The 24,301-nt window shown below is 43.6% G+C and overlaps 2 protein-coding genes across 3 annotated transcripts; both read left to right on the plus strand.

Annotated features, from left to right (window-relative positions):
- LOC116516483 (beta,beta-carotene 9',10'-oxygenase-like) lies at nt 1-23,902 on the plus strand. Of its 2 annotated transcripts, none has more exons than XM_032228985.1 (12): nt 1-275; nt 17,415-17,619; nt 18,067-18,278; nt 18,689-18,804; nt 19,230-19,332; nt 19,879-20,010; nt 20,740-20,897; nt 21,281-21,448; nt 21,672-21,809; nt 22,984-23,166; nt 23,285-23,398; nt 23,632-23,902. In XM_032228985.1, exons 1-12 carry the CDS (start codon nt 194-196, stop codon nt 23,758-23,760), a joined length of 1,740 nt encoding a protein of 579 aa, XP_032084876.1. In that variant the 5' UTR covers nt 1-193; the 3' UTR covers nt 23,761-23,902. The 2 variants fall into 2 exon arrangements, with proteins under 2 accessions (XP_032084876.1, XP_032084875.1); XM_032228984.1 differs by lacking the exon at nt 1-275 and adding an exon at nt 14,519-14,745 and having other exon boundaries at nt 17,418-17,619.
- Nucleotides 4,839-10,890, plus strand: LOC116516484 (beta,beta-carotene 9',10'-oxygenase-like). Its single transcript, XM_032228986.1, is given in 13 exon segments — nt 4,839-4,935; nt 5,374-5,586; nt 5,982-6,097; nt 6,505-6,607; nt 7,153-7,284; nt 8,014-8,031; nt 8,034-8,102; nt 8,105-8,172; nt 8,543-8,710; nt 8,937-9,074; nt 10,107-10,289; nt 10,407-10,520; nt 10,755-10,890. Coding segments are annotated over 12 exon segments (1,434 nt in total). The 5' UTR covers nt 4,839-4,935; nt 5,374-5,390; the 3' UTR covers nt 10,884-10,890.
- Nucleotides 23,903-24,301: the final 399 nt, after the last annotated feature.

Here is a 24,301-nt window from a genome sequence, read left to right on the forward strand (position 1 = left end):
GAAAAGTGATTTGTCCAAACTTGGCACGAGAGGTCCTCCTGTTTCTGCCAATTTAATGCCTATCCTTGTTCAGTCCTGAAACGGGGAGGCAGCCTGTTATTGTGAAACCTTGTGCTAAGCCAACAAATACTCCATCGCTGCCCTGCGCCTCTATTTGCCGCTTGCTATTTTCTCCCAGCTCAGCATCGTGAAAATGCTTTTCTCCTCGGTTCTTTCACACCGCTTCCTGCTTCAGAAGGCGATTCTCGCTCCTGTCTCTTTGCTGCAATATATCCCAGTAAGATCATTTTTTTCTTCCCATTTCCTGCTATGGCAGTTTTGAAAAAAAAAAAAAAAAAAGCTTCGAGCCATGTAAGTCACAGAGATCCACAGAGATCTCATTGGGGTTGGCACCAGTTAGGGGGCAGATCCTGATGATTTCAAGCAATAGACGGATTGTGTTTGAATTGTGATGATTCATGCAATCTTTTAGGAACAACGTGCAAATAATCAACATGCCTTCCATTTGACTGGGTTTTTTATTTTCATTTTCCAATTGATCTGACAGTCTTGGAATTATTTTTTTCAGGATCAGCCAAGAAAAAAGGGTGTAAAACCAGGAATGTTGTCTCCACAGCCAGATTGTTATGCAAGAATGAGTAGATTTTGTACAGAGGAAATTGGTCCAAAGTATAAAGCGCTCTGATGAATATTTTATCTGCTTTCCCAGTAGACAAATATGAGCCTATTGGCACTCTGTCCGGATGGAGCCAAGAGTGTCTATAAATTTCTAATTGGAATTGGCCCAGGAAAGTTTGAGAAGGCTCCTAGGTTGTCCCAATATTGAAGGTCCTCAGCAGAGGTGGCATTCAGCAGGTTCTGACCAGTTCTGGAGAACCACTAGCGGAAATTTTGAGTAGTTCGGAGAACTGGTAAATACCATCTCTGCTGGCCCTGCCCGCATCTATTCTCTGCCTCGCGAGTCCCAGCTGATCGGGAGGGAATGGGGATTTTGCAGTATCCTTCCCCATCCATACCCACAGAACCTATAGTAAAAAAATTAGAATCCCACTACTGGTCCCCAGTTATGAAAGTCAGCCAGTAGACTTCAGTTAGAAGATGCACAGAAACTCCATGTGGACAAGATCTTTAGCAGGCAGTCCTCGACTTATGCCCACAATTGACCCCAAAATTCCTGTTGCTAAGCAAGGTTGCTAAGTGAGTTTTGCCCTGTTTTATTACCTTCCTTGCCACAGTTGTTGAGTGAATCATCACAGTTGTTAAGTTAGTAACGTGATTATTAAGTGAATCTGGCTTCCCTTTGACTTGGCTTGTCAGGTCACCAAGGGGATCGCAGGACTCCAGGATACGGCAAACCGTCATAAATAGGAGTCATTTGCCAAGCGCTTGAATTTTGATCACCTGATCCTTGGGATGCTGCATAAGGTGACAAATCCAAGAAGTCCCTTTTTTCTTTTATTGAATTTTTTTTAAAAAAAAAGCTTTACAAATATCTACCTCCCCTCTCCCGCCCTCCCCACCCAAACCCAACCCCCCCCCAACCTTCCCCTCCCCCGACTTCCAGACCAAATTCAGGGTATAATCTTTACAAGTTGTTCTAAAAATAAACTAAAAGAAAGTTAGTATCCTTTTCATTTGAGCTTTAAATCCTCTTTTGGTTAGGCTAACTCTAAACAGATTAGATCGGTCTTCGCTTTTCAGTCATAAACTATCTGGAATTTCTTAGTCCCATATTATTTGATTAATCATCCATCTTCTCCACTCCAGTTTATATTTCTCATTGACTGGTCCTTAAGATATGCTGATATTTTTAAGCCATCTCTGCTAAGTTTGTTACTTTTAATGTCCATTCTTGAATAGTAGGCAAATCTTCCTTCTTCCGTATAGCGCCACCAACAGTCTTGCTGCCGTTATTAAGTACAAAATCAAGTTAGTCTCTATAACAGTATATAGATCTATCTATTTCAAGCTATTTAACTCTCATCAGCTAGCCATACCCTACTGGGATTCAACCTGGACTGTATACATATTAGGCAGTAGTATTAGCCACTAAGCCACAGGCTTCCCTGAAGCTTTTTAAGAGCCATCTGGAAATCCTGTAGTTTGGCTTTCGGCCTGGCTCCTCCCACTGCTTCAGAGCTAAAACCTGTGAGTTCTTGAACCGTTGCATGTTTTGTTGCCAAAAGCTTGTTGCTTTTTTAACTCTTGTTCATATGCCTAGTGACCACACGGGTTTGCCTTGCTCCTTTGCTCTTTCTAGTTCTGAGAGAGGAGTTGGTCCAGCCTTAATGATCCTTGGATATCTTGCTGTCTGTTCTGTCCTTCTTGTTCTCTTCTCTGGTCCTGGAGGGGGGGGGATGTCCAGCTTCAGTAATTATTATGAAAAATCTTGAGCCTTCCATACTGAGTTAAGATGATATCTTTGTCCATGGTAATTAACTGCTAACCCAGCTGGAGCTTCCCATCTGAACTGTAACTGACGGCTTTGAGCTCATCCACTAAAAAGGCATAGTCTTTCCTTGATCTCAACATTTTTGGGTGGTATTTCCTTCAAAACAGTCACCTCCTGACCCCCAATTTGCAACTTAGTTTATAAGACTCTTGCAATATCAAATTCCCTTGTATCTCTCGTGGCAAAAATACACCACAATGTCCCTTGGAAGTTGTTTTTGTCTGGCAAGCAGGAATTAACACGATATATCTTGTCAATTTGCCAGTCGAAATTCCCTCTTGGCCGTCCCAGCAATTGATCAAAAGCTTCTGAGAAGCTCTCCTTCAAATTTTCTTGGTTTTTCTCTTAAGGCCCCTTATCCTTAAGCAAATTCCATCTGTCTGTACTGCAACATTATAAAGTCATTTTCTGCATCATCAACCTTGCGTTGGACCACATCCATTTTCGTTACCAGGTTATATTGGAATCACTAAGATCTTCCAATTTGTCCTCGATTCCTGATACATAGCCAGATAAGCATTTTAAAAGCCTCCTAAAATATCGTCTCTAATATTCTTGATTACGAATCTGGACCGAACTCATAACTTCTTCTGAGAATCCTTAAAAGCAACCGAGATCTTTTCCTGGATTTAATTTTCATCCGCAGCTGCATGATTTTTTAAAGCCTCACTTAATTATTTTTGCAGTATTTCTCGAGTCAAAGGTTTCCCAGCAGGAGTAGGAGGGGGTGGAGAGGGGAGGAATGACTGTAATTTAGATGCTGGAGTCAGGGTGAACTACCAGCGCTTTTTGAGGCGTTCGATTTTTGCTTAGAGGCCATTTCTCATTCAATCTTACCTTGCACCCAGTTACTAATCTAGGCAAGCCGCTTTTTTCCAGAAATTACCAGTTAGTTTACTAATAAATCACTACTGATTTAACGATCTTTAGATTGGTCTTTGAACTCTATCATAGTTGAGCTCCTTGAAATCTGTAACATCACAGCTCAACACGCCTACAAAGCTGTTCGGCGCCATCTTGTCTTGTCTTCTGCCAGATAGTTTATCAGAAGGAATTTTTTAGAAAAAGGGAGTTAAAGTCTGTAATACATACAATTAGAAGTCTCCGGTATCTGTCTGCCCGTGTTGGAATCAGGTATAATCGTTGAGCTGAGGGTGGACGTATACCTTCGTTCTGCAAAAAGGCAGAAAAAATCCCTGGCGCAGAGAATTCACTGAGTTATAGGGCGGCTCACACCTTCCACATCCCAGATTTATGTTCTGGGGGAGGTTGAATGGAGCACTTCCCAAACTCAGTTTTCTCACCTCCTCACCTTCTAATGCCTGAAGGAGAGGTAATCAAACTGTCAAACAGCTGATGGATGCTGTTTAGACAGCTTAACGCAGCCACGGGGCCGGAGCTGCTAAAAACGAACAGCTCCCACAGACAACGCCAATCAGAAGCCCAAGAAGTCCCTTTTTTCAATGCTGTTGTAATTCCGAACAGTCACTAAATGAACTGTTGTCTGTGTAGAAATGAAAAAGAGCTGGGCTATTGGATCGGATCAAATTAACTTTTCAAAAGTCATTGCTAATTTCTTCTCTCTTTTGCCTCCTGTTTCTCTTTGCACCTTTCAGTTCCCTCCTAGACATAATAAATGAATTCTGGTTGAGTTGGTGACACTCATTCTGAAAGGCAGAGACCAGCCTTGGACATCTGTCTTTCTTCTCTGGTGAACCCCCTATTTAAAAAAGAGAATGACCACGAACCCCTTCTTGGACCCACAAGGACAGGAAGGGATTTCTTGTGGCGGGTGGGTTGCAATAGGGCGGTAGACAGAAGCCCTCATGGGGAGATGATGGAACATAATGTACCACTTCCAGTACATGCATGTGTGTTTTCTAATCCATTACCCGGGTACTCAATGCATAATCTCAAATCAGCATTGCAAAGACATGCACTGCCCTGTTTCCTTTCAGCTTTCCTCTTATACTGTGGCATGCTTCAATTAATACGTAAGAAGTGTAATTTTCTGATTTTGAAGCATCATTGCTTTCCCCCCCAATTGTGATAGAGTTGAGCCCAGCCCCATATCTGTTCATCAGGCATGTTCAACCTGCAAAATGAGAATTTTGAAAATATTTCAGGAAAAATCTCAAAAACCTTGATAAGAAGCATCCTTCTTTCCTCAGGCCAATTCTAAACGTGAAGTTGACCTCTGTGCATAATATGAAGCGGAACTTTAGGATTGCAACCAGGATGGTACCCCTTCCTCTCTATTAATTGTTTGGCTTGTCTTTGCAGGGATAAAAAAATTTGGTATCCAAGCCGAAAGCGTCGATTACTTATAGCCAGAAGAAGGGCTTAGAATGCATCTCGCCATTATTCTCCACCGTACAAGAACACCTCAAGCAATCCCAGTAAAACTCCAAGGGAGATTCCCAAATGGTTGAAAGGAAAGCTGCTGAGGAATGGGCCAGGAAAATTCGAATTGGACCAGATAAGTACGCCTATTTCAATTGCTGTCTGCTCCGCTAAGTATTAAAAAGCCAGTAGATAATTTTATTCTGGTCTGCAGCCTTGATCACCTTTCTCCATTCATGTTCTTCAGTAATTCTACCAATCAATTGTGTCTTGGGAAGAAAGAATCCTTGAGTACATATTTTCTTGAATAATGACAACAAAGGATGTGGAGAAAACTGATCTAGTAATAAATTTGGGGGCAGGATGGTCCTTTAAAGACTTTTTTTTTAACAATTCAAAAATAATACCTTTGCAAGAATTACAGTCTTTCAAATGGGAGCCACACTTTGTGTGCACTTGTATACTGAAAGGGACATTTTTGTCATCTAATAAACAGAATGGATGGTTGGAACAGGTAGGGTAAGCTTTGCACATGGCTTCCTCCTCTTTTAATCTGGATTCGTTTTCTCCAAATAAAGGTACGACCACTGGTTTGATGGCATGGGCACTCATGCATAAGTTTGAAATTGAAGATGGGGTGGTGAAATACAGCAGCAAGTTTCTCCGGAGTGATAGTTACCTGACCAACAGCAAGAACAATCGAATCATGCTCTCTGAATTTGGCACCTTGGCTATGCCAGATCCTTGCAAGAACATTTTTGAGCGCTTCATGTCAAAGTTTGAGTTGCCAAGTAAGTATAGTTTCACTTATATTCTGCATCTAAAGTTAGTGCTTTCCATAAAGGAAATGCTGAAAGACACTCCATTTTTTTTTTTTGTAAGAAGTGGGGAGAGGGGGAAAGTGGGGAAACCTCTGGACAAAGTTGAGATGATACTCATTTTGTCTTCCGAGTCTGTCCCTGGCAATTTCACAGAAATTGGCTTCAAGAGAAGGAGTGGCAGAACAGACTAAGTCCACTTGTGACTATGTAGAGGTTGTAGGCTGATTCCTCTTTTGTCTCTGCCCCCAATTCTGCCACTCCTCCTCCTACACTTTCAGTCTTTTCATCCTGGAAACTTGGTGACAATGGAAATGTTTTCTGTACTGAATTTATGACACTACAATGAGGTGAATTTTATACTGCAGAAGAGACAGACAACTGTGTTGTGAATTTTGTGATCATCAAAGGTGACTATTTTGTCAGCACGGAGAGCAGTCAAATGCACAAGGTGGATCTGGACACACTTGAATCAAAGGAGAAGGTAAAGAAACGGAGCAGACTACCTGGAATTGGGTTAGCTTACTACCTAAATCTGGATTGACTGGCAGTTTTCCAGGAGCTCTGGAAATGCTGCAGATTCAATTTGAATCTCCCTCAAATGTTCCAATGTTCTCTCCAGGTTCAGGAGTAGATACGCCTTTGTGGAACAGTGGCTGAGAAACCTAAGTGGGAGAGAGTAGTTGCCCTCATTCTACTGGTCATGGCCATCCCACAAAACAGCTTTTAGGCTCAGAAAGAGGATCATAATGTTTCACAATGAGTTGTTGAGATCAGCTTCCCCTACCCTGGTCCTGTCCAGATGCGATGATGACCATCTCTCAGCTGATGTGGGAATTCTGAGGGCCTCAGTTCTTTAGGTAAGATGACCTGCCATCTTTGTCCTTGCAGGTGAACTGGAAAAAGTATGTTGCAGTGAATGGAGCCACAGCCCACCCACACTATGATCCAGATGGTACAGTCTACAACATGGGCAACTCTTATGGGACGCATGGTAAGCCCAGATTCTCAGAGACAAACAGAAGTATCTGGCTAGCATTTTAATGTCTGGAATTAGATACTAATCTCAGGATATGGTTTTGACTTCATTGGCAAGTACTGTCTCCCTTTCTACCAACCCAGGCCCTTCTTGGCTTTTCACACCAAACTGACAGTCTTCAGACACATCAAAAAACCTCAGTCAATTCAAAGGTTATATAAGTATTTTTCCAATGAGTAGACACGTAGGTTTGATTCAGATTCTACAGCCCTTTTAATTGGATCAGAGGACCTAGAAAATGTGAAGCTGCACCCGAGGTATCATTTGTCTTAATTTTACATGGAGTGAAGATGAAGTGGCTGTGGATTTCTCTTACAATGCATCATCTCGGTGACCAAACCTTTGATGGGTGCTGCCCATACCTCAATTCCAAATTCAATTATTCTTCATAGGAAGCATTGCTTACAGCATACCAGCTCTGCTGAACTCAATCCCCCAATCCATCTGCAGCTGAATAGCCAGAGTCGCACTTCCAAAGAGCTGGGCTTTCTTTCTTACAGGCTCCAACTATAACATCATCCGTGTTCCTCCTCAGAAGTCTCAGCCTAGTGACTCCAGCCTGCAAGGCGCGGAGGTCTTGTGCACCATTCAACCCGAGAACAGAATGAAGCCAGCCTATTATCACAGTTTTGGTGAGAGGACCTTCCTTCTTTTAAGTAGGCCATTGCCATCTTTACTGGAAATGCCAGAAAAAGGCACCTGGAGTTGCAAAAGTGAAATATGGAAAGTGGGCCGATAATTTGGAATGCCACTGATGTGATCTATCACGCTGCCGGAATAAAATCAAGTAGAATGGGAAATGTAATAGGAAAGATTAAATTAATGAAATTCATTGCTCCAAGCCATGAATGATCCACCAGAGCAGTTCATATAAAACAATGTAATATCTTTTGCTAGCTGGTGGCCATAATAAATTGAAATTGAAATCATGCCCTGAGAGATGGTTTAAAAACAATGTCAGTATAACTATGAAGCTGAACAAAAATTGTTGGCTCCTGGCTATACCCCAGTCGCTGGCCTTCCATTGGAAGTTGGAAGGTTTTTTTTTTGCGTAAATGAAGTCTGTCAATTTCTTTTTTTAAAAATTGTTGATTAAAAAAAGCGTGGCAATTCCTAAGTAGGTGATGTAGCAGCACCCTAAGGCATTAACATTTGATTCACAGAATGTTAAATTGGATAATTTGAAATTACTGGCCGTTATGGTGAATAACCTGAAATCGTTTTGGCAACAAAGGATGAAGCCAGCAGGTAGAAAGATAAGGCAACCTTGTTGTTGGAAAAGTCCCCATAATTAGATGGAGGAATCAGGATCAGCTCTTCATGAAATAAGTGTCCCAACCCTTTTCTTCTTCTGTTTCTAGGAATGAGTGAAAACTACCTGATTTTATTGAGCAACCTTCCCTTATAAAGTTGCGGGAGATCATTACAGCCAATTTGTCTGGGAATCCATTCTGGATGCACTGAGTTGGGAGCCTCAGCTAAACTCCCGCTTTCATGTTGTGAACAAGCACACGGGGCAGGTGGGTCACCTGTTTGGCTGGACCTGATGACTTCCTGATACGTCTTCTCAGGAGTCTGCAGGGCCGGGCAGAAAAGACTGTTGCTCTTCTCTTCCTGGGTATCAATGAACAAAGTTTTCCCCAGATTATTTTGGGATGGGAGCTCCCAGATGCCTTGTGCTATTGGCCAGAGTGGCTGAGATTGGTGGGTGAGTTGAGGTCTTGAGATCTTTGGAGAGCATCAGACTTCTAAACCTCTTTGCTTTGCCCATATGTTAAAAATCCTTTCAAGCATCACACTGATATATAAGTGATTTTGTGCCCAGGACCAATTGTTTGGGTGTCCCTGAAAGGCAGGAATTCACCCCCATGTCTTCCACTCCTGTTGTAGATCTTACCCTTGCAGTATCATAGCAAGGCCTTCAGCTTTTTCCACCAAATCAACGCCTTTGAGGACCAGGGGTGCATCGTCCTGGATCTCTGCTGCTTCGATGATGGGAAAATTTTTGACATTTACCGACTGCAGAACCTCCACAAGGCTGGAGAAGCCCTTGACCAGGTACCGTTGCTCTGCCCTCCACATTGTGGTCACCGAAAGGGAGGTTCATCTCGTAGACCAGCTTGCTATGTCCCCGGGGTGTTGCACAGTGGTGCTCCAGTACTAGACAAGGGTGGGATTTCAAGGTGAAGTTCTCTTCCTTCTTGGCCCGCTCATCCTTGTGGCGTGATCCCCGATTGGGGATCTGTTTCTCTGTGAAATGGCTTTTTTTTTTTGGTCTTGGCAGACCTACAACATGCTCTCGAAGCCATTTCCACGGCGTTTTGTTCTTCCCATGATGGTGAGCTCCAAGGCATCTGTGGGGCAGAATGTTAACCCTTTGTCCTACACGTTGGCAGAAGCTGTGAAGGAGGCGGATGGGAAGGTAGGTAATTTGTATCCGTGTAATCTAGAAAGAATGAAAGCATTTGGTTTTCTTGTCATTCTTTGGAAATCTCACCATCCTGCAAATAGCAGCTACACTCGGGGGGGAAATAGTGGGAGTTACATAAATGGGATCATTTTTCCCCCCAAAGACTCACTAAGTTAAACTGTGGAGAACCTGGATTGAAGGTATCGTGAGTTGAAATTTAAACTCATCCAAAGGAGGCTCTTGGGACGTTTAGAGCCTCGTGCCAAGGTAGAGCTCATTTGATACTCATGAGAAGTTAAGAACTGTCAGCCGGAATTTGGAAGTTGATCCCTCCCTCCCTCCCTCCTCATGGTAAATTTGCTTGCCTCCAAGAGACTCCCCTCCCCCCTTTATCAATTGCTCTTCAACCTGAGATTTTAAGGTTGCTCGAGACACAAGGAGGAGGAGGAGGAGGCATTTCCTAATTGAAAGAGAGAGGAAAACACACGTCTCTTTGCAAGTTGTTGTTATTCCCAAGGAGGTGGGGATGGAACTGAAAGCCTCAAGGCCATTCATTTATTGGCTGCTCAAGGTTACAACGACATTGAAAAAAGCAACTTATGACCAGTCCTTGCAATTATGACCATTCCAGCGATCCTCACAGTCACGTGACCAAAATTTGGATGCTTTAGGGCAATTGCAACATCTCGGGGTCATGTGATTGCTATTTGTGATCCTGCCAGCTATTTTCCAACAAGCAGTGTCCGTATGGAAAGCAGGGCTTACTTAACCATGTAATTCACTTAACAACTGTAGTTATTTGCTTAAGAACAGGGACCAGAAAAGGTCGTAATATTGGGTATGACTTAGTTAACGACCGCCTTGCTTAGCGATGGGAATTCTGGTTGTAAGATGATGACTACCTGCACTCTTCAAGTGGAAGGGTCCAAAAACATAAAAGCATTGGGTGCCAGGAAAGCCTCCTGGAGAAGCTCAGAAACCATCTCCAAATAATAGATGGATAAGGATTCTACGATGTAATTGATTCCGCGCTGACTCTTCTAGATCTGGTGCACACCTGAAAGTCTACACAAGGAGGACCTCAAAGAAGCAGGAGGAGTGGAATTCCCTCACATCAACTATGCACATTACTCTGGGAAAAAATATCGTTATTTCTACGGCTGCGGCCTCGGTCATGTCATTGGAGACTCCTTGATCAAGGTTGATACAGAAACCAAGGAGATGAAGGTGAGAAGATAGGGACCAACGATGTTCTTCTGTCATTACGGGTGTGGTGGGGATGGAGTTCCACCTCGAAAGCTCCTGAGAAAAATAACGCTTCTGTGACCTTGCTTTGCCCACTAGATTTGGCGTGAGAAAGGGATGTATCCTTCTGAGCCCATATTTGTGCCAGAACCTGGTTCTTTAGGGGCAGAAGACAAGGGAGTGATCCTCTCAGTGGTGCTCACCCCCAAGCAGGTAATTTAGGCTTCTCGGCAGAGGCCAAGGTCTACCCTTTGAATTTCTCCTGTCTTCTAGTGAACGCTGCAGGGCATCCGGGGTTTTTCAAATGCTGGGACTTTTGGGAGCTCCTCTGTGTCTTTATGGTTTACTTTCCTTCTCTAAGACCCCTAGAGGAGCAGAGGAAACAAGTTGCTTTGCACGGGGAGGCAGCGCTGAGGAACTGTTATCACATACCCCTCTTTATTTCAGAATGAAGGCAGCTTCCTTCTTGTTCTGGATGCGGAGAATTTCACTGAACTGGGCCGCACCGAAATCCCCGTCAAGCTCCCCTATGGCTTCCATGGGAGCTTTGTCCCCAACAAAAATGCCACCTGTTGAGACAACAGAGATTCGGGGATCTCCTCCATGATGTCCAAAACAATGACTTCCTCTAGATGTGCCTTCATTTCCTAGGCTACCCCATCGGGCTCTGCTTTGATTCACAGAGAGCCATTTTTCTCATCTAAGTCAAGGTTTGTAATTCAAAGCAAGATGTTCATTATTATGATGCATATTGATCAGTGGGAAGCGATAATCAATCAGAATAGAGCTGGAAGGGACCTTGGAGGCCTTCTAGCCCAACCCCCTGTGCAATTTCAGAGAAGTGGCTGTCCAGTCTCTTCCTCAAAACCTCCAGTGATGGAAGCACCCACAACTGCTGAAGGCAAGCTGGTTAATTGTCCTCCCTGTTAGGAAGTTTCTCCTTAATTCCAGGTTGCTCCTCTCCTTGATTAGTTTCCATCCGTGCTTTCTTCTCTTGCCTTCCGGTGCTTATTACCCACATACACCAGCTTTTTTTAATTTTAAAAGAGGCTTTGCTAAACATAGTATAGAATACATTCTTAATTTTTCTGTTAATTGGCTTGACGTATGATGGGGATGTAGTCTGGATTCCCAGAAGGGAGAGACAATCCCAGATGGCCAAGAGACGGTAGAGCTTGGAACGTTTGGTGCAGGGTTGAAATGGCTCTTTCCTGACGATTTCCATAATTTATCTGTAGTTATGCAGATTTAGTCTGGCAAGAGTCTGTCTGTTAAGTGAATAACAATAAAAGAAATCTATCCTGAGTAACTCCACGTGCCATTCTTCGTCCTTTTCGCGTCACTATCATGCAAAGTTCAAACCTGACTCAGAGCCCTTCAGGTATACTGTTGAGAAATCGAGTTTCGAGTTTCATTTTATTTATATTCCCAGCGGGACTCAGGGTGGCACACAAACCCAAGGAGGGGAAGGGAAACACAAAAACTACACAAAAAATACAGGGCATGTAAAACAACCAACAGTCACACAATTCGAGAGGGGAAGGGAACTCATCGACTCCAGGCCTGCTGACACAGCCAGGTTTTAACGGCTTTTCGGAAGGCCTGGAGAGAGGTGAGGGTCAAAATCTCTGCGGGGAGTTCGTTCCAAAGGGCCGGAGCTGCCACAGAGAAGGCCCTCCCCCGGGTAGTGGCCAGATGACATTGGCTAGTAGACAGAACCCGGAGGAGGCCTAATCTGTGTGATCTAATGGGTCTTTGGGAGGTAATTGGCAGCATTCGGTCTTGGCAGTCATATCAAAAACATTTTTTTGTACCCAGGGAATCTCAGTCCACTAACCCTTGGCTCAATTCAAGCTGTAGCCGACTCACCCTCGAGGTCCCACCTTCTCAAAGTTCTTTGAACTCATCTCTCTGCAAGTGTGGCCGTTCTTCATTTGGGGAGAATTCCCACCCCCCTTTCTCAATCTCCACTCTTGGGCTGGGCATCTAAGGGGCAGAGAGCCCCCTTCACGTGTCAAGGCTTCCCTGGGTCTGCCCACTACAGATAGGCAGACTTCTGATGTAGGTTACAAAGAACTTGAACTTAATTCCAACCAACGATACCTATTCCTCCCCCCCCCCCCAGATGTCACAAATAAGCACCTTGACTTCATCTTCTCCCTTAGCTGCCCAAGCTTCTGAGATGTGCCAAAACAGCTGCTTATTCTCTTAACCAAGACTGGGCTCAGGATAAGCAAGAGATAGTCCCAGCCTCTTCACAACCCATCCAGAACTACTGATGGCAAAGGCAAGACAGCAAGATGAGAAATTGAAAGGTTGGGAAGTAGTTGGGATCATTGAGGCTTTCCAACAGCATCAAACCCTCTGGTCAGAAATGGCCTTGAAGAATATAAATGAATCACAACAGGACCATGAGGACACCGGGAAGTTCTAAAGATGTTCTGATTGATAATTAAGTTTAATTCCTCTGAACAAGGCCCAATTAAACGCAGTTTGCCCTACAACTCTGTTCCTCCCCCAGCCACTGCGTCCATCCAACGAGGGCTTGGAAGCAAACCCTTCGGTGCGGAAAAAATCTCCTCCAGTGCCAAGAATGTGCTGGCACAGGCCAGGAATTCACTCCTAACTGAGCAGCGCTTCGGAGTTTGAGATATTCAGGGGCGGAGGGCATTTCCTGGGCCAAGGTCTTCGGAGGCCGACTCTGATTTCGTGAGAAGCTTGAGGAGGGGACAAGAGCACTCAAACCTTGCCAAGTTTACGGATTGTGAACTTCAACTCCCAGAATTCCTCAGCTAGCACGGGAATTGAAGCCTATAAGTTGAAGAGACCCCTGATCTATGGGGCATTTGGAAGCTTTCCAATCAGGTGGGGCAGCAGGCTCCAGTTCCGAGGGGGAGCTTCCCAGGGGTCTCCCAAAAACAAGGGAATAATGCAGTTCACCAGCAGATGCCTTTGTGATTCATGAGGCATTTGAGATGTCCAGGCAGGAGACTGAAGGGGGGAGATCACAAGACACCAGAATTCCAGATGCCCACGAAGGAGGTCAGGAATTGTATTTCATAAAGCAGGAGCAGAACCAACTGGTGTTAATTACAGCTGCCACGTTTTCATTTAAATATAAATGATAGGGAGATCTGTTGAACTGCCTAGAGCAGTGTTTCTCAACCGTGGCAACTTGAAGATGTCCGGACTTCAACTCCCAGAATTCCCCAGCCAGCATTTGCACCTGTTGTTAACCATAACCAAGTTTGTTCACTGTCCACTTTATCTTTTATTTTTTCCAGAAATTGGCCACGCAGTACTTTGTTCTGCCAACTCTCCATTCTTGATTTTATCACATATTTTCTGTATTCTTGTTTCGTCTGTTGGGCCTTCAGTAGATTTTTGTTCTTTACTTCGATTAATAGATGTACTTGACTTTCTTTTAAATAATCAGCCAGTGCATGTTTTTCTTCTTCAACTGTTTGCTTCACTTGTAAAGTTGTTGTTGTTGTTGTTGTTGTTATTATTATTATTATTATTATTATTATTATTATTTTTAATGGGAGAAGGGATATTTCATCATGGTAGTGATCCAAAAAGCAGTATTGAACAATGCTGGTTTAATTTTTAATTTGATTGTCAGCCTTGGCAGAGACTTACCATTTGAACTCCTTGTGTATTTGGATCTCCAAACCAAAATATTTCTAAAAATTGTTGCATTTTCTTCTAAAGGCTGAAAGCTTACTCTGTTTTTATGACATTGGCACTTTATGCGGCAATAGTGGGCAGACAGAATTCCACTCCCAAAAATTTCGGCTTGCCTGGAGGAATGTGTTGCCCACTTCAGAAGCAAACGACTGTAAGAAGGGTTTTGATTTCCCTGGGAGGAAAGACAGAAGTTTACGATAGTAGACAAAAATACACAGCAAGTGGCTGGCGTTTTTCAGGAACTTTCACCCACCAACTGAACTGGTTTCCCTGTGGTTTTGTTCAAAAAGGACATCAAAGTGCCATCTAGGTGACCCTGGACACACCCAGCCTGAATGGTTAATAATTGCCTGTGATATAGTCATTAAATAGATCAATGATAAACTATGAAGCAAACAGAGACGATGTCTTAATCATGTGAGGTCTTGCAATTTAGGTCTGGTACTGTATAATTCTGTTTCTCCTCCCCCGACAAGTGATTTGTCCAAACTTGGCACGAGAGGTCCTCCTGTTTCTGCCAATTTAATGCCTATCCTTGTTCAGTCCTGAAACGGGGAGGCAGCCTGTTATTGTGAAACCTTGTGCTAAGCCAACGAATACTCCATCGCTGCCCTGCGCCTCTATTTGCCGCTTGCTATTTTCTCCCAGCTCAGCATCGTGAAAATGCTTTTTCTCCTCGGTTCTTTCACCCGCTTCCTGCTTCAGAAGGCGATTCTCGCTCTTGCGTCTTTGCTGCAATATATCCCAGGTAAGATCATTTTTTCTTCCCATTTCCTGCTAATGGCAGTTTTGAAAAAAAAAAAAAAAGCTTCGAGCCATGTAAGTCCCAGAGAGCCACAGAGATCTCATTGGGGTTGGCACCAGTTAGGGGGCAGATCCTGATGATTACAAGCAATAGACAGATTGTGTTTGAATTGTGATGATTCATGCAATCTTTTAGGAACAACGTGCAAATAATCAACATGCCTTCCGTTTGCCTGGGTTTTTTATTTTCATTTTTCCAATTGATCTGACAGTCTTGGAATTATTTTTTTCAGGATCAGCCAAGAAAGAAGGGTGTAAACCAGGAATGTTGTCCCCACAGCCAGATTGTTATGCAAGAACGATAGATTTTGTACAGAGGAAATTGTCCAAAGTATAAAGCGATCTGATGAATATTTTATCTGCTTTTCCCAGTAGACAAATATGAGCCTATTGGCCAATCTGTCTGGATGGAGCCAAGAGTGTCTATAAATTTCCAATTGGAATTGGCCCAAGAAAGTTTGAGAAGGCTCCTAGGTTGTCCCAATATTGAAGGTCCCCAGCAGAGGTGGCATTCAGCAGGTTCTGACCAGTTCTGGAGAACCGATAGCGGAAATTTTGAGTAGTTCGGAGAACTGGTAAATACCATCTCTGGCTGGCCCTGCCCGCATCTATTCTCTGCCTCGCGAGTCCCAGCTAATCGGGAGGGAATGGGGATTTTGCAGTATCCTTCCCCATGCATACCCACAGAACCTATAGTAAAAAAATTAGAATCCCACTACTGGTCCCCAGTTATGAAAGTCAGCCAAGTAGACTTCAATTAGAAAATGCACAGAAACTCCGTGTGGACAAGATCTTTAGCAGGCAGTCCTCGACTTACGCCCACAATTTGAGCCCAAAATTTTTGTTGCTAAGCAAGATAGTTGCTAAGTGAGTTTTTATTACCTTCCTTGCCACAGTTGTTAAGTGAATCATCACAGTTGTTAAATTGGTAACGTGATTATTAAGTGAATCTGGCTTCCCCTTGACTTGTCTTGTCAGAAGGTCACCAAAGGGGATCACAGGAACCCAGGACACTGCAACCGTCATAAATAGGAGTCATTTGCCAAGTGCTTGAATTTTGATTACCTGATCCTTGCTGCATAAGTGTGACAAATCCAAGAAGTCCCTTTTTTCAATTGTGTTGTAATTCCGAACAGTCACTAAATGAACTGTTGTAAGTGGAAGACAACCTGCACTGCCATCTAGAAATGACAGAGGAGGCAACACTTGGCAGGCATTGGGAATTATCACCCACAGTTTGGAGAACGTATCCCTTTTAGGGGTTCAGAGCTGCTCCCTAGAGTGACCCAACAGTTTCCTCCACCTTTCTTTCTAAGAGTCAGTTGCATCAGACCGTAGAGGAAGGAGGGGGCAGAACTATTAATGAGGGTTCCTCAGAGGTTTGGCTGAAACAGAGAGAGCTCTGAAGTAGTCATAAAACAGGGCTCTTGTTGGGCCAGGACAGGTTGTAGCCCTGTGTACTGACTTAACCTATTTCAATGTGTGAGAGCTTAGCTATATTATTATTATTGTCATTATTATTTTTAATGGGAGAAGGGATATTTTATCATGGTAGTGATCCAAAAAGCAGTATTGAACAATGCTGGTTTAATTTTTAATTTGATTGTCAGCCTTGGCAGAGACTTACCATTTGAACTCCTTGTGTATTTGGATCTCCAAACCAAAATATTTCTAAAAATTGTTGCATTTTCTTCTAAAGGCTGAAAGCTTACTCTGTTTTTATGACATTGGCACTTTATGGGGTAATAATGGGCAGACAGAATTCCACTCCCAAAAATTTCAGCTATTAAATCAATATCTGGACACATCAATTCAGATTCAATTAAGATCTTCCTGTGTAGAAATGAAAAAGAGCTGGGCTATTGGGATCGGATCAAATTAACTTTTCAAAAGTCATTTGCTAATTTCTTCTCTCTTTTCCCTCCTGTTTCTTTTTGCAACTTTCGGTTCCCTCCTAGACATAATAAATGAATTCTGGTTGAGTTGGTGACACTCATTCTGAAAGGCAGAGACCAGCCTTGGACATCTGTCTTTCTTCTCTGGTGAACCCCCTATTTAAAAAAGAGAATGACCACGAACCCCTTCTTGGACCCACAAGGACAGGAAGGGATTTCTTGTGGCGGGTGGGTTGCAATAGGGCGGTAGACAGAAGCCCTCATGGGGAGATGATGGAACATAATGTACCACTTCCAGTACATGCATGTGTGTTTTCTAATCCATTACCGGGTACTCAATGCATAATCTCAAATCAGCATTGCAAAGACATGCACTGCCCTGTTTCCTTTCAGCTTTCCTCTTATACTGTGGCATGCTTCAATTAATACGTAAGAAGTGTAATTTTCTGATTTTGAAGCATCGCTTTCCCCCCCAATTGTGATAGAGTTGAGCCCAGCCCCATATCTGTTCATCAGGGCATGTTCAACCTGCAAAATGAGAATTTTGAAAATATTTCAGGAAAATCTATCTCAAAAACCTTCATAAGAAGCATCCTTCTTTCCTCAGCCAATTCCTAAACGTGAAGTTGACCTCTGTGCATAATATGAAGCGGTAACTTTAGGATTGCAACCAGGATGGTAACCCCTTCCTCTCTATTAATTGTTTGGCTTGTCTTTGCAGGGATAAAAAATCTGGTATCCAAGCCGAAAGTGTCGGTTACTTATAGCCAGAAGAAGGGCTTAGAATGCATCTCGCCATTATTCTCCACCGTACAAGAAACACCTCAAGCAATCCCAGTAAAACTCCAAGGGAAGATTCCCAAATGGTTGAAAGGAAAGCTGCTGAGGAATGGGCCAGGAAAATTCGAATTTGGACCAAATAAGTACGCCTATTTCAATTGCTATGGATGTTGCTGTCTGCTCCGCTAAGTATTAAAAAGCCAGTAGATAATTTTATTCTGGTCTGCAGCCTTGATCACCTTTCTCCATTCATGTTCTTCAGTAATTCTACCAATCAATTGTGTCTTGGGAAGAAAGAATCCTTGAGTACATATTTTCTTGAATAATGACAACAAAGGATGTGGAGAAAACTGATCGTAATAAATTTGGGGCGGGATGGTCTTTAAAAAGACTTTTTTTAACAATTCAAAAATAATACCTTTGCAAGAATTACAGTCTTTCAAATGGGAGCCACACTTTGTGTGCACTTGTATACTGAAAGGGACATTTTTTGTCATCTAATAAACAGAGTGGATGGTTGGAACAGGTAGGGTAAGCTTTGCACATGGCTTTCTCCTCTTTTAATCTGGATTTGTCTTCTCCAAATGAAGGTACAACCACTGGTTTGATGGCATGGCACTCATGCATAAGTTTGAAATTGAAGATGGGGTGGTGAAATACAGCAGCAAGTTTCTACGGAGTGATAGTTACTTGACCAACAGCAAGAACAATCGAATCATGATCTCTGAATTTGGCACCTTGGCTATGCCAGATCCTTGCAAGAATATTTTTGAGCGCTTCATGTCAAAGTTTGACTTGTCAAGTAAGTATCAGTTTTGGATCAGCTTCACTTATATTCTGCATATGAAGTTAGTGCTTTCCATTAGGGAAATGCTGAAAGACACTCCATCGTTATGTTTTTTTGTAAGAAGTGGGGAGAGGGGAGAGTGGGAAAACCTCTGGACAAAGTTGGAGGTGATACTCATTTTGTCTTCCGAGTCTGTCCCTGGCAATTTCACAGAAATTGGCTTTAAGAGAAGGAGTGGCAGAACAGACTAAGTCCACTTGTGACTATGTAGAGGTTGTAGGCTGATTCCTCTTTTGACTCTGCCCCCAATTCTGCCACTCCTTCTCCTACACTTTCAGTCTTTTCATCCTGGAAACTTGGTGACAATGGAAATGTTTTCTGTACTGAATTTATGACACTACAATGAGGTGAATTTTATACTGCAGAACAGACAGACAACTGTCTTGTGAATTTTGCGGTCATCAAAGGTGACTATTTTGTCAGCACGGAGACCAGTCAAATGCACAAGGTGGATCTGGACACACTTGAATCAAAGGAGAAGGTAAAGAAATGGAGCAGACTACCTGGAATTGGGTTAGCTTACTACCTAAATCTGGATTGACAGGCAGTTTTCCAGGAGCTCTGGAAATGCTGCAGATTCAATTTGAATCTCCCTCAAATGTTCCAATGTTCTCTCCAGGTTCAGGAGTAGATACGCCTTTGTGGAACAGTTGCTGAGAAACCTAAGTGGGAGAGAGTAGTTGCCCTCATTCTACTAGTCATGGCCATCCCACAAAACAGCTTTTAGGCTCAGAAAGAGGATCATAATGTTTCACAATGAGTTGTTGAGATCAGCTTCCCCTACCCTGGTCCTGTCCAGATGCGATGATGACCATCTCTCAGCTGATGTGGGAATTCTGAGGGCCTCAGTTCCATCTGGAAGGTGTCAAATTCAGGTAAGATGACCTGCCATCTTTGTCCTTGCAGGTGAACTGGAATAAGTATGTTGCAGTGAATGGAGCCACAGCCCACCCACACTATGATCCAGATGGAACAGTCTACAACATGGGCAGCTCTTATGGGATGCATGGTAAGCCCAGATTCTCAGAGACAAACAGAAGTATCTGACTAGCATTTTAATGTCTGGAATTAGATACTAATCTCAGGATATGGTTTTGACTTCATTGGCGAGTACTGCCTCCCTTTCTACCAACCCAGGCCCTTCTTGGCTTTTCACACCAAACTGATAGTCTTCAGACACATCAAAAAACCTCAGTCAATTCAAAGATTATATAAGTATTTTTCCAATGAGTAGACACATAGGTTTTGATTCAGATTCTACAGCCCTTTTAATTGGATCAGAGGACCTAGAAAATGTGAAGCTGCACCCGAGGTATCATTTGTCTTAATTTTACGTGGAGTGAAGATGAAGTGGCTGTGGATTTCTCTTACAATGCATTGTCTCGGTGACCAAACCTTTGATGGGTGCTGCCCATACCTCAATTCCAAATTCAATTATTCTTCATAGGAAGCATTGCTTACAGCATACCAGCTCTGCTGAACTCAATCCCCCAACCCATCTGCAGCTGAATAGCCAGAATCGCACTTCCAAAGAGCTGGTTTTTCTTTCTTACAGGCTCCAACTATAACATCATCCGTGTTCCTCCTCAGAAGTCTCAGCCTAGTGACTCCAGCCTGCAAGGCGCGGAGGTCTTGTGCACCATTCAACCCGAGGACAGAATGAAGTCAGCCTATTATCACAGTTTTGGTGAGAGGACCTTCCTTCTTTTAAGTAGGCCATCGCCATCTTTACTGGAAATGCCAGAAAAAGGCAGCTGGAGTTGCAAAAGTGAAATATGGAAAGTGGGCCGATAATTTGGAATGCCACTGAAGTGATCTATCACGCTGCCGGAATAAAATCAAGTAGAATAGGAAATGTAATAGGAAAGATTAAATTAATGAAATTCATTGCTCTAAGCCATGAATGATCCACCAGAGCAGTTCATATAAAACAATGTAACATCTTTTGCTAGCTGGTGGCCATAATAAATTGAAATTGAAATCATGCCCTGAGAGATGGTTTAAAAACAATGTCAGTATAACTATGAAGCTGAACAAAAATTGTTGGCTCCTGGTTATACCCCAGTCGCTGGCCTTCCATTGGAAGTTGGAGGGTTTTTTTTTGCGTAAATGAAGTCTGGCAATTCCTTTTTAAAAAAATGGTTGATTAAAAAAAGCGTGGCAATTCCTAAGTAGGTGATGTAGCAGCACCCTAAGGCATTAACATTTGATTCACAGAATGTTAAATTGGATAATTTGAAATTACTGGCCGTTATGGTGAATAACCTGAAATCGTTTTGGCAACAAAGGATGAAGCCAGCAGGTAGAAAGATAAGGCAACCTCGTTGTTGGAAAAGTCCCCGTAATTAGATGGAAGAATCGGAATCAGCTCTTCATGAAAAGAAGTGTCCCAACCCTTTTCTTCTTCTGTTTCTAGGAATGAGTGAAAACTACCTGATTTTTATTGAGCAGCCTTTACTTATAAAGTGGTGGGAGATGATTACAGCCAATTCTGGGAAATTCGTTCTGGATGCACTGAGTTGGGAGCCTCAGCTAAACTCCCGCTTTCATGTTGTGAACAAGCACACGGGGCAGGTGGGTCACCTGTTTGGCTGGACCTGATGACTTCCTGATACGTCTTCTCCGGAGTCTGCAGGGCCGGGCAAAAAAGACTGTTGCTCTTCTCTTCCTGGGTATCAATGAACAAAGTTTTCCCCAGATTATTTTGGGATGGGAGCTCCCAGATGCCTCTGTGCTATTGGCCAGAGTGGCTGAGATTGGTGGGTGAATTGAGGTCCTGAGATCTTTGGAGAGCATCATATTTGGAAAGATCACTTCTAAACCTCTTTGCTTTGCCCATATGTTAAAATCCTTTCAAGCATCACACTGATATATAAGTGATTTTGTGCCCAGGACCAATTGTTTGGGTGTCCCTGAAAGGCAGGAATTCACCCCCATGTCTTCCACTCTTGTTGTAGATCTTACCCTTGCAGTATCATAGCAAGGCCTTCAGCTTTTTCCACCAAATCAACGCCTTTGAGGACCAGGGGTGCATCGTCCTGGATCTCTGCTGCTTCGATGATGCGAAAATTTTTGACATTTACCAACTGCAGAACCTCCACAAGGCTGGAGAAGCCCTTGACCAGGTACCGTTGCTCTGCCCTCCACATTGTGGTCACCGAAAGGGAGGTTCATCTCGTAGACCAGCTTGCTATGTCCCCGGGGTGTTGCACAGTGGTGCTCCAGTCCTAGACAAGGGTGGGATTTCAAGGTGAAGTTCTCTTCCTTCTTGGCCCGCTCATCCTTGTGGCGTGATCCCCGATTGTGGATCTGTTTCTCTGTGAAATGGCTTTTTTTTGGTCTTGGCAGACCTACAACATGCTCTCGAAGCCATTTCCACGGCGTTTTGTTCTTCCCATCACGGTGAGCTCCAAGGCATCTGTGGGGCAGAATGTTAACCCTTTGTCCTACACGTTGGCAGAAGCTGTGAAGGAGGCGGATGGGAAGGTAGGTAATTTGTATCCGTGTAATCTAGAAAGAATGAAAGCATTTGGTTTTTCTTGTCATTCTTTGGAAATCTCACCATCCTGCAAATAGCAGCTACACTCGGGGGGGAAATAATGGGAGTTACATAAATGGGATCATTTTTTCCCCAAAGACTCACTAAGTTAAACTGTGGAGAACTTGGATTGAAGGTATCGTGAGTTGAAATTTAAACTCATCCAAAGGAGGCTCTTGGGACGTTTAAGAGCCTCAATCCAAGGTAGAGCTCATTTGATACTCATGAGAAAGTTAAGAACTGTCAGCCGGAATTTGGAAGTCGATCCCTCCCTCCCTCCCTCCTCATGGTAAATTTGCTTGCCTCCAAGAGACTTCCCTCCCCCCCTTTATCAATTGCTCTTCAACCTGAGATTTTAAGGTTGCTCGGAGAGGTGGTGGTGGGCTAGGTATCTTCATGCAAAAGCAAGACAGCCATCCGGTGTGCTTAGATTGCAGAACTGAGCAGGGGGTTGGATCAAGGGCTTTGCCATCGCCCAGGTTTTGTGCCAGCCCTGCAAGGAACACCCAGAGCTGCGAGGAGGAGGAGGAGGAGGCACTTCCTAATTGAAAGAGAGAGAAAAACACAAGTTGTTTTTGCAAGCTCTCTTTGCAAGTTGTTATTATTCCCAAGGAGGTGGGGATGGAACTGAAAGCCTCAAGGCCATTCATTTATTGGCTGCTCAAGGTTACAACGACATGACCAGTCCTTGCAATTATGACCATTCCAGCAATCCTCACAGTCACGTGACCAAAATTTGGATGCTTTAGGGCAATTGCAACATCTCGGGGTCATGTGATTGATATTTGTGACCCTCTCAACTAGTTTCCAACAAGCAGTGTCCGTATGGAAAGCAGGGCTTACTTAACCATGTGATTCACTTAACAACTGTAGTTATTTGCTTAAGAACAGGGACCAGAAAAGGTCGTAATATTGGGTATGACTTAGTTAACGACCGCCTTGCTTAGCGATGGGAATTCTGGTTGTAAGATGATGACTACCTGCACTCTTCAAGTGGAAGGGTCCAAAAACATAAAAGCATTGGGTGCCAGGAAAGCCTCCTGGAGAAGCTCAGAAACCATCTCCAAATAATAGATGGATAAGGATTCTACGATGTAATTGATTCCGCGCTGACTCTTCTAGATCTGGTGCACACCTGAAAGTCTACACAAGGAGGACCTCAAAGAAGCAGGAGGAGTGGAATTCCCTCACATCAACTATGCACATTACTCTGGGAAAAAATATCGTTATTTCTACGGCTGCGGCCTCGGTCATGTCATTGGAGACTCCTTGATCAAGGTTGATACAGAAACCAAGGAGATGAAGGTGAGAAGATAGGGACCAACGATGTTCTTCTGTCATTACGGGTGTGGTGGGGATGGAGTTCCACCTCGAAAGCTCCTGAGAAAAATAACGCTTCTGTGACCTTTGCTTTGCCCACTAGATTTGGCGTGAGAAAGGGATGTATCCTTCTGAGCCCATATTTGTGCCAGAACCTGGTTCTTTAGGGGCAGAAGACAAGGGAGTGATCCTCTCAGTGGTGCTCACCCCCAAGCAGGTAATTTAGGCTTCTCGGCAGAGGCCAAGGTCTACCCTTTGAATTTCTCCTGTCTTCTAGTGAACGCTGCAGGGCATCCGGGGTTTTCAAATGCTGGGACTTTTGGGAGCTCCTCTGTGTCTTTATGGTTTACTTTCCTTCTCTAAGACCCCTAGAGGAGCAGAGGAAACAAGTTGCTTTGCACGGGGAGGCAGCGCTGAGGAACTGTTATCACATACCCCTCTTTATTTCAGAATGAAGGCAGCTTCCTTCTTGTTCTGGATGCGGAGAATTTCACTGAACTGGGCCGCACCGAAATCCCCGTCAAGCTCCCCTATGGCTTCCATGGGAGCTTTGTCCCCAACAAAAATGCCACCTGTTGAGACAACAGAGATTCGGGGATCTCCTCCATGATGTCCAAAACAAATGACTTCCTCTAGATGTGCCTTAATTTCCTAGGCTACCCCATCGGGCTCTGCTTTGATTCACAGAGAGCCATTTTTCTCATCTAAGTCAAGGTTTGTAATTCAAAGCAAGATGTTCATTATTATGATGCATATTGATCAGTGGGAAGCGATAATCAATCAGAATAGAGCTGGAAGGGACCTTGGAGGCCTTCTAGCCCAACCCCCTGTGCAATTTCAGAGAAGTGGCTGTCCAGTCTCTTCCTCAAAACCTCCAGTGATGGAAGCACCCACAACTGCTGAAGGCAAGCTGGTTAATTGTCCTCCCTGTTAGGAAGTTTCTCCTTAATTCCAGGTTGCTCCTCTCCTTGATTAGTTTCCATCCGTGCTTTCTTCTCTTGCCTTCCGGTGCTTATTACCCACATACACCAGCTTTTTTTAATTTTAAAAGAGGCTTTGCTAAACATAGTATAGAATACATTCTTAATTTTTCTGTTAATTGGCTTGACGTATGATGGGG

Source organism: Thamnophis elegans, chromosome 13, assembly GCF_009769535.1.
Source record: "Thamnophis elegans isolate rThaEle1 chromosome 13, rThaEle1.pri, whole genome shotgun sequence".
Taxonomy (NCBI): Eukaryota; Metazoa; Chordata; class Lepidosauria; order Squamata; family Colubridae; genus Thamnophis; species Thamnophis elegans.

Coding starts and splice junctions, on each gene's coding strand:
- LOC116516483 (XM_032228985.1), top strand. CDS start 194: ATGCTTTTCTCCTCGGTTCTTTCACACCGCTTCCTGCTTCAGAAGGCG. Junction 20,898..21,280: donor TGAACAAGCACACGGGGCAG/GTGGGTCACCTG, acceptor CTCTTGTTGTAG/ATCTTACCCTTGCAGTATCA. Junction 23,167..23,284: donor CAGAAACCAAGGAGATGAAG/GTGAGAAGATAG, acceptor TTTGCCCACTAG/ATTTGGCGTGAGAAAGGGAT.